The 14720-nt window shown below is 41.0% G+C and overlaps 1 protein-coding gene across 4 annotated transcripts in view; it reads right to left on the reverse strand.

Moving 5' to 3' along the window:
- The window catches only part of Jam2 (junctional adhesion molecule 2), a 46395-nt gene that overhangs the window by 5622 nt on the left and 26053 nt on the right, over positions 1 to 14720 (reverse strand). For 2 of the 4 annotated variants that reach the window (XM_013116223.3, XM_040750554.1), the window contains exons 3-9: positions 13589 to 13696; positions 11398 to 11550; positions 9396 to 9592; positions 7453 to 7552; positions 6011 to 6118; positions 2933 to 2948; positions 2272 to 2313 (exon numbers count right to left, since the gene is read on the reverse strand). In XM_013116223.3, the coding sequence (XP_012971677.1) occupies positions 2272 to 2313; positions 2933 to 2948; positions 6011 to 6118; positions 7453 to 7552; positions 9396 to 9592; positions 11398 to 11550; positions 13589 to 13696 (724 nt within the window). The remainder of the gene's footprint in view (positions 1 to 2271; positions 2314 to 2932; positions 2949 to 6010; positions 6119 to 7452; positions 7553 to 9395; positions 9593 to 11397; positions 11551 to 13588; positions 13697 to 14720) is intronic. The other 2 variants (XM_005073864.4, XM_040750555.1) reach the window with 1 other exon arrangement.

The following is a 14720-nucleotide window of genomic DNA, read 5'->3' on the forward strand; positions in this document are numbered from 1 at the left end:
CTTATCCAGGCAGGAAGAAAAACCAGCAGCCCAGACTGGGTTCCTGACACTTATAGACAGCAACTAGAGAAGCCATGCAACAAACTGCAGGTTCGTGTGAAACCCTGAGCAGCAAAATACAGCCTAAGGCTAACATGCTAAAATGATTTTGTTGAATACAAAGATAAAAGATTTATTTTCAGCCTGATGTATTAATTATTAAAAGTTCAATTATTATAATCCAAAATTTCATTTGTCCATGGATAGTTTTATGTGTTGATTGGGGTTCTTGTAGAAGCTCAATGAGTTTGAAGACTATGAATTTCATGAGTAGACATAAGGTGTAAAGAAATAAAATGCTCCTTCTTGGATTACGAAGACTCCTGCCAGATTCCACAGAGGCTCAAATTAAGAGAGTATAAATCTCCCTCATTCTATTTAAGATCCCTTTTCACTCTATTCAAAACCCTCCAATCACCCTGCATCTTAATAAAACATTGAAATGCTCACAGTTGGGGTGGGAGTGGGTAGTGGTTCCATACCCAGGCTGCTCTGTTCTTAATTTCCCCTTCACTAATCCTGACATCTTAGACTTTGACCTTGGATACCATGAGATTGGGACACTGGGGTTGAGGCAGGCATCTGGGAATCAGAACTCAATGACAGATGAGTCTTCAAAGGATTTAAGAGAAGCCATGCCAGCTGGGGAGAGGGAGGACTATGTAAAGGGGAAATGGCCATGCCCATTTATAAAGGGAGGTCAGTCACAGACAGATCAAGTGGAACAAAACTGGGACTTTGATGATCTTATCCATGTCTTATTCGTGACTCCAAGATTGTTATTAGCAATTGAGATATTTGCCCCCAGGGGTTAGAGAGATGTCTCTGTGGTTAAGAGCACTTACTAGCTGGGCGGTGGTGGCGCACTCCTTTAATCCCAGCACTCAGGAGGCAGAGACAGGTGGATCTCTGTGAGTTCCAGGCCAGGCTGGACCGACAGCCTCCAAAACAATACAGAGAAATCCTGTCTCGTAAAACCAAAAAAAAAAGCACTTACTAATCTTGTAAAAAAAAAAAACTGGGCTCCCAGCACCTATACAGTCAGTGGCTCACAACCATCTGTGATTCCAGCTCCTGGAGATCTAACACCCTCTTCTAGCCTCGATGGATACTGTATGCACTGGTACACAGACATACACTCAGACACATAGACTAAAAAAGAAAAAGATGTTCTCCCAGACTCCAGATTCATATACCTTCTGTTGCTGATTATGTCTGCTTAGTAGTTTAACGTGCTTATCAAATACAGAAGCGAGTAGAGGGCATGTTCTTTTAACTGAGTCCACCTCCCACTTTCCTTTCTAGATCACTCCATTGCTGAAAATATATCCACTATGCTATAAGCCCTCACGTACTCCCACACCATAAGCTGTGTTGTGTCTTGTCTTGGTTACTGTTCGTTTTCTAATTGGTCTACCTGCTATCACTCTTTTTCCCCCTTAAAGCTTATTCCTAACAGAGAAACCAAGATAAACATTAAAGAATTAAACATTTAAAAGATGTGTACAGCCCTTCATAGATGTCCTATGTTACTTAGAACCAAAACCAAATGCCTCAAAAATCCTCAAAACTAAAAAAAAAAAAAAAAAAAAAAATCCTCAAAACTGCTTGGCAGCATCTCTGTATAACCTCTCCCCCAATGCTTTTGTGTGCTCATTGCCTCTCTGACGTAGGACAACGCTCTTGTTCACCGTAAAGATTTGTCACTCATACTGGTTTAATCAAATGCTGATTGCCCAGTAGCCAGGCAGGAAATATAGGTGGGGCTACCAAACCAGAATTCTGGGTAGAGGACAGCAGAGGAGCAGTTGCCAGCCAGAGAGGAAGCAAGAAGAGAATGCCATACTGAGAAAAGGTACCAAGCCACATGACTAAACATAGATAAGTATTATGTGTTAATTTAAGTTGTAAGAGCTTGTTAGTAAGAAGCCTGAGCAATAGGCCAAACAGTTTATAATTAATATAAGCGTCTGTGTGTTTATTTGGGACTGAAGGACTGTGGGACTGGGCAAGGCAGAAACTCCTGTCTACACCTCTTTCCCATACTGCTGGGAGCACAATCTCATCTTCATACCGTCTGATACAGTGGGCATCCCGACCTTGGGCTCTTTCATTTCTTTCTCCCCCTTCTGCGAAAGCATCATTGTGAACATCTGCTTGGCTTGCTTCCTCTCGGTCTGTGTCCCTTCTAGACCCTCTATTTAAATGATAATCTCCACTCCCGTATTTTACCTGTTTGCTTTTCCTCCACAGTTCTTGTCACCCTCTGAAAAGCTGTAGAGTGTACAGGGTTAGTTACTGTCTGCTACTGGAATGTATGCTCCATATTGGTACTTATTTCAATCCATGATTTTCAATATAGAGTTTTGTGGGTGTTTTGGCCTTTTTAAAGAACTGATACGGGGGCTGTAGAAATGGCTCAGGTTAAGTACTGGCTGCTGTTCCAAGAGGTACTGAGTTCAATTCCCAGCAACCACATGGTGGCTCACAACCATCTATATTGAGATCTGGTGCCCTCTTCTGGCGTGTGTATGCATAATAAATAAATTTTTAAAAAACCACACACACCTGAAATTGATATAATGGCAGTGCCTAGAGCAGCGTTGGGCACAAAACTGATTAAATTTCAGCTAAGTGTAAAAGTTACTAAGAGAAAGCTTATTTGAAAAATTTCAGTTTAGTGAAATATAGAAATGGTGTCTTTAATGTTGTACTATGGAAATGTCTACAAATGCTTCTTGTCATTTATAAGCAGGCACAAGGACAGAGGTAGTTTGTATTTCTTTACGAACTTCCAACAGGATTACTCTACACAAATAAACTACTTTTGACATTAAACAGATGATTAAAGAATAAAAGATTTGAAGAAAATGTATTATGAAAGGATACTTACTGGAAGGATGCTTCTTCTGGAAAAGAACAAGTATATATTATTAGTGCAAGAATTAATATCCGCTCTATCTACAATGACTTTGGCTTGCCTCTGTTTGAGTCTCACCTGTAACATATGTACCTTCTAAATGAAAATTTCTTATGAAAGGTCATACGTACAACAAATGTTTGGGCTTTGAGGGCTCGGGTAAAATCAAGGATACTTTGGACTTGCTCACATAATCAAGAAGAAAACAAAATTTCAAAAATGTTATTAAAAATTAAAGTATAATAATCATCTCATCAGCTTATTAATTAAAATTACAGGATTCTTTTGGTGTAGGACTAATATTTCTTTGAAATGTGATTCCCAAGGTAGTGTTAAGTAATTTCAAGTTTGCCTCTGTAAAAATTAGCTTATAAACTCTAGAAAATGAGGTAGGAGCTGGGCTTGGTGGTGCTAACCTGTAATCCCAGATACTTGGGAAACTAAGGCAGGGTGATCACAAGTTCAAGGCTAGCCTGGGCAACTTAAGTGAGACCTGTCTCAAATTCAAAAAGCAAAAGGAAAGCTGGCCATATTGCTCAGTAATGGAGCAGTGTTCTGGCATGTACAAAGTCTTAGGTCTGTTTTCTCGTACCAGGGAAATAAAAGTAGAAGGAAAAGAAAAACAGATATAAACTGGATTTAGCCGGAAGTTATAGTTTGCTGATGCTGATCTCAAACACAAGTTCAAAAACTCAATTCCCTTGGACAGGTTTTCTGCCATAAGAAAATAGAGGTAATAAGCTTAACTAATTGAACTCTTAACCCCTGTCTCAACTCTCAGTATTTTAAGAAAAGAATCTTTATTGACTCTTCATCTAAAAATCATCAGGGTATTTTTCTTTTTTTTTTTAAAGATTTATTTATTTATTGCAAACACAACACCCTGCCTCCATGTACATCTACACACCAGAAGAGGGCACCAGATCTCATTACAGATGGTTGTGAGCCACCATGTGGTTGCTGGGAATTGAACTCATGACCTCTGGAAGAGCAGTCAGTGCTCTTAACCTCTGAGCCATCTCTCCATCCCGGGTATTTTTCTAAGTAGGTAAAAATGACAAGAATTTTGAATGATGATTTTGTTTATACTTTCACTGGTGACCAGCAGGGGGACACAGCTAGATTCTATTCATGAAATAGGCGAGGCTAAGCTAGACTGCACCCTCATTCACACAACAGTTCACTCTGTTTGTTTTTTCTTAACACGGGGTCGTATTCTGTAGACCAAGTTGGCCTTGCATCAGCCTCGTGAGTGTTGTAATTACATGTGTGAGCTCCGTGCCCAGCAGTAGCTAAGAATAAGGAGTTACCTTGAACCAGTTTTCATGGAAACATTTCTGATATATAAGATTTAACTAAGCACTGAACTGAACCCAAGGAACCCAGTGACAGAGAGAGAGGAGTGATGAGCAAATTGGCAAAGAATGGGCTGGCAAAACCAGCAGAGACAGCTGATCTGAACAGGGGAGTGCTCTTGGACCCCAGACCCACAGTGGGGAGGCCAGAATGGGACTGATCTGGACCCCCCAAATAAAAAAAAAAAAAGATTTACTTATGGGTTGGTGGTGCATGCCTTTAATCCCAGCACTCGGGAGGCAGAGGCAGGCGGATCTCTGTGAGTTTGAGGCCAGCCTGGTCTACAGAGCAAGTTCCAGGACAGCCTCCAAAATAATATAGAGAAACCCTGTCTCGAAAAACCAAAAAAAAAAAAAAAAAAAAAAAAAAGATTTACTTTGCTATCCTTTGGTTTTGTTTTATTTTTGTTTTTTTTTTTTCAGACAAGGTTTTTCAGTAGCTATGGAGCCAGTCCTGGAACTCACTCTGTAGACCAGGTTGGCCTTGAACTCTCAGAGATCCACCTGCCTCTGTTTCCGTAGTGATGGGATTAAAGGTGTGCACCACCAACACTCGGTGTGATTTTATTTTATTTTGGTATGAATAATTTTCAACCTAAATTTTAAAACTGATATCCATTATTAAGCGATGGGTGTAAAATCCATTCCCAGTGTAATTTATTATTTCATTTAAAAATTCAACTTCATACCCTTTTGTCAATGCAGCAAGTGGAAGCTCTTGCACTTTCATAAATTTAGACGCAGGGAAAGAGGGAATACATCAAAATAATAAAATGTGTTTAAATCTCAGAAATGTATATCCATCTAACGGCATAGTCAAATGGATTTTGAAGTTACAATAGCTCTTTTTTTGGGTGGGGGGGATGTTGAGACAGGGTTTCTCTGTGGCTTTAGAGGCTGTCCTGGAACTAGCTCTTGTGGACCAAGCTGGTCTCAAACTCACAGAAATCTGCCTGCCTCTGCCTCCCGAGTGCTGGGATTAAAGGTGTGTGCCGCCACAGCCTAGCAGTTATAATAGTTCTAACCACAAAGAACTAAAAACGTCGTCTGGAAGTATCTCTAATTCAGTAGGGTCTATGTGTGTTCCTTGGTGTTGCTTTGTAATTTTTTTTCTGAAATAGGCTCTCACTATACAGCCCAGGCTGGACTCACTCGCTATTCTCACTACGCTACCCTGCTCCCAGTACTACGATCCCAGATATACCACCATGCCCAACTAGGCTTCTAGCTTTGGTTGACAATTTACTTGGTAGTTGTACTAATTTAGACATTCAACATTCCACTGTTCTATACTGAAGCATTTCACTGGTGGTTGTAAAATTAGGAATCAATGTCTATCCTGAAAGTCGTAATTCCAACTTAAAATATAAGGATGTCACACATACGTTAGTACAAACATTTGTCTACAATGAATGTCTTTGTGCTGTTCTATTCCAAGGATGATTCTCACACATTCCAGGGAATTGCCTAGAATTCCTCAAAAAGGAAGCATTCTCCACCTCACCCCACCCCTGCTCTGTTTGCCACAGTGTATCACAAACCCTTATGCATGTTGTTGTGGAAATTATCTATAGCAGAGTAGCAGTAAAAATACTCTTCAGAGTAGACAGAACTTCATAGGAGAAACAGTACACCTTAAAAAGAAATCTGTGTATTTTAGGAAATCACACATCTGAGAAGGGGGAATTCAACTTACTTGAAAAGTAGCCTTTTCTCTGAGCATAGCATATACTAAGGCCACATACAGAAATCACGAAGGTCACCACTACTACAGCTGCGATGATGCCACTTATGTTGACAAGATCTGGAATGTGAAATAAAGCATGTGTGAGTTCATGTTAAATAGATGGACAGATGCCATCATTAAATCAACAGAGTCATAAAAGCTCCCCTTGATGAAATGACAGTCACTGGAGATCCACCATGGAGGGCCTCACCCTCCCTGGGGATCAGAGTGGAGATTGGGTGGGGAACGGGGAGACCTGGTGGAGAGGGCGGGGGAGGAGGGAAGAGAGGGGGAGCTGGGATTGACATGTGAAACAAGATTGTTTCTAACCTAAATAAAAAAAATATTATTAAAAAATAAAAAACAAAGATGACTGACAAAAAAGGAAATATGTATATAGTTTGAGAGTAGTAAAACTAAAAGGGGGTCTTTCTAACTTTTTATCTACATAAGAATACAATTATGTGATTGTTTGTACTTTTTACATTGCATTGATATTCTTTCCTCTGGATTCACCTAAGTCAGAATGCTATGGAATAAAAATAAATAAAGTAAAAACTCCCCTTGGTAGCAATGTTAAGGATATCCGTGTGCTTTCTAAACCTATTTAACTAAGTTAATATCAAGGTGTGACTCAAAACTGGTTGAAAATAAAGAACCGAGCTTTGCCAAAATCTTAAATGTTAGGACTGGCAAGACAGCGGGTAAAGGCACTTGCCATCTATCCTGAACACCTGAGTGCAATCCCTGAAGCCCTTCTCTGACATCCACCCATGCCCTGGCTTTGATCCCTATGGGTGATGGTGGGGCGGAGGTTATGCACTAAAACTCATATTTCCTAGGAAAGATCCATAAGCTGTCATTCTTTGGGGTTCTAAAAGTCATTTTGTGAAATATAACATACTGTAGCTCCAGTCTGAACACTCTAGATCCATAACTATTCCATTTGTCTTTTGGAAAACTTACCCTACAATTAGTATAAGCTTAGTGTTTCAGGGCATTGACACACCATCATCAGTGACTTACTAACAATATGGCTAACACAAATACTCACAGCACATGAACACTGTTGTACTATTTTATTGTAACCCTGTGAAGAAAGTATCTGCCACTGTGGAGAGTGAAATGTTAGCAAGCTGGGGGCAGCAGTTTACGCGGGCCCCCAGCAACACATACTACAGCACACTTGGCCATGATTTGAAAGACAGATTCCCTACAAAGGCCCATTTTAAAGCATTTATTTGAGAAAGTAAAATGTTATGTGTAAGCTAAATTGTCTTGCCTTGGTAGGAGGGAGACTGAAAACAAAACTGTCCTTCAAGTCACTCAACCCCTTCCATCCCTTGCTCCTTTAACCATCAAACATTTACATTCTACTCATACACCCGTTCTTCTCAATAGTCCATGCTTACCTACTTGCATTCGTTTTCCAGGACACCTGCGGGATCCGACAGAATTACGGGCTTCGCAGTAATATTCTCCACTGTCCATCTTGGAAATCATGTTAAATTGCTATTTGTACAAGGAAAAATAAACAGACCTTTAAACTGTAAATCTGTGAGTAGACTGATAAAATAACTAATGTCATTGCATTTTGTCATCAAGTGAGTCTGTCCTTTGTAATGACTCAGAACTTTATGTCTTTCTAGCGAATTGTGGTACGTATCTACCAGGATCTTCCAGGACTTTGAGAAGTAAATAGCTAGACCTGTTTAATTTGATAGGAAAAGGAAAGTACATCCAAGAATATCTGTCTCTCTCTTCCTCCATATGTGTTGCCCAGGCTGGCTGCAAACTCCTGATCCTCCCTCTTTAGCCTTCAAGAAGCCAGCATTACAGGAAGCCACCTCAGTATCTCTAATTTCTGGGAAGTGCCATTCATAAAGGAAGGCCTCCCTAGTGAAAGGCTAGTGCACTACTGTGGAATATTTTTTCAAGGTGTTTTACTTTTGTTTGTGCGGTGGAACATTTGTTTAATGATATAGAGATGTGTTGCTTTTGTTTATGCTGTGTTTGTTTAACTCAGTGAAGCTGTGATTCTTTGCCTGTCTAAAACACCTGATGGTTTAATAACGAGCTGACTGGCCAATAGTGAGGCAGGAGCAAGGATAGGTGGGTCTGGCAGACAGAGAGAATAAACAGCAGGAGACATCTGGGAGAGGGGGAAGAAAGGACCAAGAGCAAGGAGAGGAGGGTGCAAGGGGCCGGTCACCCAGCCGGCCAGCCACGGGTAAGAGCAGAAGGAAGAATACAGAAAGAAGAAAAGGAAAAAAAGCCCAGAGGCAAAAGGTAGATAGGTTAACGCAAGAAAAGCTGGCTAGAAACAAGACAAGCTAAAGCTGGTGTTCGTATCGAAGAATAAGCCTCTGTGTATTTATTTGGGAGCTGGGTGGCAGGCCCTCTAAAACAGTAAAAGAGCCAAAAGAGTAGAGAGTAATAAACAGCCAATTACAGTACACTTTCTCAGTCACAGTAAGTCCACTGACCATAAGCTCTTTCTCTGAAGAGCCAGAGCTGTGGTCAGGAAGTAGCTCCAAGGCTCAGAAAACCTCATCTGATGTTTACAGGACTGTAGATGATAACAATTTCAGAATATTTGGAAATTCCGAAGAGATAAAAGTTCAGCCCTTACTATTTCTCCCTGCTAAGTGATGAGGGGTAAGAATTTGATATAAAAGGCGTTATAATCTGAATCAGTACATTCATACCGCTGGAGTTTCTGAAGGAAAACAGAAAGGGGCGGGGAGCTGGAGGGATGGGAAAAGAGCCCACTCCCAGGTTCAGCTCCCTGTGGGCATGAGGTATGCTTACCATACACCACCAGGGCTGAGGCTCCCTGAGGGGAGTGGATCCCAGTGTTTCAGACTTGCCTCGGGGCTTTTATCACCCACTCAGAAAAAAATAAATCTGAAGAGTAAATATAGCAGAGTGTGACAGCAGGTTTTGTGCCCAATTTCACAGTGTAAGATCACTCGGACCTGCTGACTGCTCCTGATGACTGCGGAAAATGTTAGAGCGTGGCCTCATTCCGCGGCAGCCCCTCCTGCTTTTCATTGGCTACAGAATTGTGTGCTTTCCCCAGCATCAGAAAATCTGGGTTTTGCACCACACTGCCCTAGTAGAAAGAATTAAAGGAAACAGTACACCTTTGTACAGCTCCCTGGCTTCCTGTACTGTGTCCCCGACTTCCCATGGTAGCCTGTTCCATCATTTATTAATACATGTACTGTCCTCTTCCCTGCTACTTATCTCCCCACTGAGTAAGTAATGATGTTGCTCTTCAGTTCTCTGTAATTTTAAGTTCTAATAACCATTTCATCACAATGACAGCATTTAGTACCTGCAATGACCTTACCAGAGTTCCGGATTTTGTATTCATTGTGTATGAGCTGTTGCGTTTGCCAAGTTTTTGGCTTCCCAGCAAAGCAGTGCCATCTTTAAACCACGTGTATTCAGGGGCTGGATTTCCATCTTTTTCTTGACACCGTAGCTCTACAACACTTCCACTCATAACGGAAGTGGGCACTTCACATGAAGGAACTGCAGGAGCCACTGCACAATGGAGAAAGGGGGTCTTAGGGGCTCGAAGTAAAACAGAATTTAGTAGGTAACTATTAATAATCTCCTGGAAAACTCAGAACTGGCAATGGTAGGCAGAATTCGAAGATAGTTCCATAATGTCCCATCTTCAGCATATATACAGGATATTTAAAAGGTAAAAGTACTGTGAAGAAATCTGGCAAATATAATTAAGATTCCAAATCACAGTGTGGGGTTGCACACCTTTAATTCCAGCACTTTGGGGGCAGAGGCAGGTGGACCTCTGTGAGTTTTGAGACCAGCCTGGTTTACAGTGAGTTCCAAGACAGCCCTGTCTCAAAAAAAGATTCTAAATCTATCGTTTGTAATATAGAAAGGTGGATTTGGCCATACAACATGAAGCTTTTAAAGATTTATTTATATTTAATGCATGTGAATGTTTTGCCTGTATGTATGTATGTGCACAAAGTGTACAAAATGCCTATGGAGACCAGAAGAGGGTAGTAGATCTTCAGGACTTGAAGTAACAGGTTTGCCATTCCCCATGTGGATGCAGGGAAATGAACCGGAACCAACCAGGGTCATCTACAGAGCAGCAGGTTCTCTTAATCATTGGTGGCACATTTCTCAGTCCCTAGCATGGGCCTTTTAAACACAGGGTTTATTCTCGTTGATTACTGAAGGAAGTGCCAGCAGTTAACAGTACAAGAAGGACCAAGCCTGCCCCTGCTGTCCTGAGGATGAAAAGGGTGAGGTGACACGGAACTGCATGGTATGGGATCTCAGTCCTACCCACGAGGAAGTAAAAATCTGCCAACACCAAAAATGGGCGTGGACACAGTTTTTCCCCAGAGCCTGGAAAAAGCAATTCAGCCCACGCAAAACTTTCATTTCCGACTTGTAGAACACTGAGTAGAACCCAGCCTTGCTGGGTTGCATTTATAGAACAAGAAGTTGATAAAGGACTGTTCTCTTAACCTAATGTATGATAATTCACTATGCAGCAATAGAAAATGATCGTGCCAACTGCATCTGCTGCAAGGTTTTCTGAATTACATTTTCTCTTTACCAGCATGTCACTATACTTTACACTTGGCCTTGGCCAAAAATCTGAGAGACAATAGTACTTCAAAAAGATTCTGGACAACATTTTTTTTTAAAGAGAAGAGTTTATGTCTTGGCTTCTTATGCTAACATCATAGAAAAGATGATAGGTTCTGCCTACTGCTATTATGAACTGTTACATCTACCCATCATTCTTACACTGATTAATAATATTAGCCTTGAAGTTAACCTCATCTGGATCCAAATCTTGGTTAGGACCTGGTCTAATTGTGTGGCACTGGGAAAAGAATATTTCCTCATTTGTAAAAATTAATTTTGTAGTGAAGATTAAGTAAAATACTATGTGAAAGCACTTGACATCTGTTAGCTACCAAATAAATACTATTTCTTTTGAACCAAATCCTTTCTGATTTTTCAGCTGGTCTACAATTGTTTCTTCTGTTGCTTTCCCATCAACTTACGGGATACCATCTAGGATCCTGAAAAGCAAACACAGAGCAGAGTCTTGGGGAAAATGTTCATGGCACATGAAGTGGCATTAGGAACCACTTGAGTCTCAAACAAGGAGGTTTGTGAAACTGAATTAGTGATTTCCTCAGTTAGCGAGCCAACGGGAAGAGCCGGGTCTTGCTGGGAAAGAAGAAGCTTGTAGAGTATGGCGGTCCTGGTTGGGGCTGAGTTAGTGTCCCACCCCCAGAGCTAGGGTGATTGTGGGACAGCTGACAGCAGTTACACATGAGCATGCGCATTACCCAAGACTTCCAGCGTGACTGTGTCTTCCTGCAGGTTTTGGCCTTGCTCAGATGGAGCACTGACTTCACAACGATACTTTCCAGCATCTTTTCTCGTGACATTTTTGATTCGTATGTTGAAATCTATCATCTCAGCTCGATCTTTAAAATCACCTTTTGGGGGGGAAAAGACAATAATGTTACAAACAATGAAATTTTCGGTGTAGTCTTCCTCAAGTTACTTCATTCAAAACTAAAGCATTTGTTTTCCTGGTAAAAAAATTTAAACTTGGAGCTTGTGCATGTTATGCATTTTGGAGGACATTTTTAGTCTATTAAAGACTATCTAATTTCACCCTTTCTCTCACTATATAGCCTTGGCTGGTCTGGAACTCTCTAAGTAGATCAGGTTGGTCCTGAACTCACAAAGATCTACCAGCTCTACTCCCTGAATGCAGGAATTAAAGGTGTATATCACTTCATGTGGCACCATGTTTGATTTTAAAGAACCAAATGCCTGCCTTGCCTCCTGTCTAGTATCTATTTCTGCTTTCAGAAATGGAGAGTGATTTAGCTACTCAAAACACTAACTTTATATATGGTCATTCAAATCATACCAGAGAAGAAAGGTAGGTGGCAAGGATCTTAAAACATTGTCTTGATTAGATTTTGATAATAATAAGCAGTGAATTAAAGTGGGCTTTTGTGAGCTAGTGGAGTGGCCTAGTTGGGCAATGGTGCCTGCTGCAGAGTTAAATAATTTGAGTTTTATCCCAGAGTTCCAGATGATGGAAGGAGACACAACTCCTGCTAATTGTCCTCTGACTTCCACATGGCATGCATTCCCCTAAATAAGTATATATAATAAAAAATAAAATGAAATGGGGTTGTGTAATATGCAAGTGTGTGAAATGGCAATTATGGAAATTTAATGTGAAAATACCTGCTCTATTAGCCATTGGAATTTATGTCTATCTGAATGGAGTAAAATCAGATGGGGTATTTTATTTATTTGATTTTTGATACAGTGTTTCACCACATAGCTTCAAGTTTCCCGGGACTCATTTTGTAGATCAGACTGACCTTGAACTCACAGAGCTCTGTCTGCCTCTGCCTCCTGAGTGACTGGAGTTAAAGACATGTGCCCTTCAATGAGTAGAGTGGTTCGAACTGCCCCTCATGGGTTTATGTCTTTGACTATTTGGCCCACAATTAGTGGCTCTGTTTTGGGAGGGTTACAGCATTCAGGAGGTGGCACTTTGCTGGAGGACATACATCACTGGACATGGGATTATAGCCTCACCTCACTTCCTTTTGTACATCCCTACTTCCTGTTCCTGAGTATAGATGGAAATGTGATCAGCGAGCTTCCTGACCCAGCTACCATGCCTTCCCTGCTACGATAGACTCTGGAACAGTAAACCAGAGTAAACCCTTTCTTCTTTAAGGTGTTTTTGTCATAGTATTTTATCACAGCAACAGAAAAGCTACCAACACACAAACTAATGCCATAGTTCATCCACCATTACCACATTTTAACTATAATAATAAATTATATAACCCGAAGGAAGAATAGAGAGTACAACAATGAAAAGTACTTATTAAAAGAAGATAAGTACTTATTAACAGTTATTGCAACTATAACAGTCTATGAGTTCCAACTCTCCAGGCTCCTTTTGTAACTAACAGTCCACACACCCCAACTTTCCAGGCTTCTCAGTGATTTGCTTTCTAGAGGGAAACAGGAAAGTAGGGTGAGGCCTCACATTTCCAACCCCAATCCCAATCTCAGCTTTTTTTTTTTTTTTTTGAGACAGGGTCTCTCTTTGTAGTCATGGCTGTCCTGTTACATAGATCACACTGGCTTTAAACTCACAGAGATCCCTCTGCCTCTGCCTCTGCCTCTAGAACGCCAAGATTAAAGGTGGGCACCACCATGTCTGACCCGACATCAGATCAGTCTTTTTCTCTTCTCTAACAGTTTAATTAACCAGGCCAGCAAAGTAATCATGTTTGGTGGATTTCACCTCCGTTTTCTCTGTCTGGTTTTTGTAACTGTTGTATTTTAGGTCTCAGACACTATTCATTTCATCTCACACTTACAGAAACACATTTTCAGTAATCAGTCATGTCCTGTTCCCATTTGTAAATTAAGGAATATGGGCTGTATGTGGTGTCTTCTCTCTCTGACCTCTTCAATCTAGTTTCTTACCTTGGAGAGCCTGTTGATAGTAGACCAAGGAGACTCCCCGCCCCAGTTTCTTCCACTCCAATCTGGAGGAAGCAGTCTTCTTTGGGGTTTTACAAGCTAAAATAGCCTCTAGACACAAGGGAAAATATGTTTTTTATGAGCTTATACTTTAACTTAAAAACATCTTTTAAGTTACTTTAAATTTTTTCTTTTATATTTCCATCCCTCTATTCATCTCTCCCACCACACACTGAGACGTAAATGCATCACCTCAACACGTACCATGCTGACGTCACCCAAAGATGAATTGGGAACATGACAGCTCTTCTCTGCAATAATTGTGTGACATAATCCTAGTTCTGGAATCTGCGTTTCCATCATTGAAATGGGATAGTGACTCACACAGTTGTGAGTCTTCAAAAGCAGCAATGTCTTCAAAACAGACAGGCCTAAACATTGTTAGTACTTAGCAAAAAGCTGCTGCGACTAATTGTTTATTTGTTAGTCTAAGTCTCCGCATCTGGGGAGCCTAAAGTTTGATGGAAGATGCAGGTAAGACATGGTCACTTCAGGCAAAGATGATGCGCATCAAGAGGGAAGTCAAGGGAGTGAACTGGACATTTGCTCCTAAGAAAGACACTTAGTCCATCCCAGGCATGCTGGGGAAATGCACAGAAGTTCTTCACAGGCTACGTTCCCACTCAGTTCTGTAGTGATACAGTATTTATGATTTGTTAAAGCTTGCCTGAGGGTACAGAAAGCAAAGTCAGCCACACTAGTTAGCTATAGAATCCTGGTGGCGGTGGTACACATCTTTAATTTCAGGACTCAGGATTAAAAGGTAGATGATCTCTGAGTCCAAGACCACCCTGAGCTACTGGAGAGTGAATCAGAGCTGACACCTTTGATCCCTGGATTTCAGAGGTATAAAAGGTAGATATCCAGTCTGAGAGTTAGTCTCTAGCCATGCTGAGGAGAACATAGCAGTCTGAGTGAATCGGAGGAGCAGTGAAGTCAGGAGCAGTCAGAGGATCTCTGCTTTGGTCTGAGTTGAGGTAGAGGCAAGAGCTAGTGGCTGGCTGCTTTGCTTTTCTGACCTCCAGCCTGAAGCTTGAACCCCAATATCAGCTTCTGGGTCTTTTATTTATCATGC

The sequence above is a fragment of the Mesocricetus auratus genome, unplaced genomic scaffold (assembly GCF_017639785.1).
Source record: "Mesocricetus auratus isolate SY011 unplaced genomic scaffold, BCM_Maur_2.0 Super-Scaffold_100008, whole genome shotgun sequence".
Classification (NCBI taxonomy): Eukaryota; Metazoa; Chordata; class Mammalia; order Rodentia; family Cricetidae; genus Mesocricetus; species Mesocricetus auratus.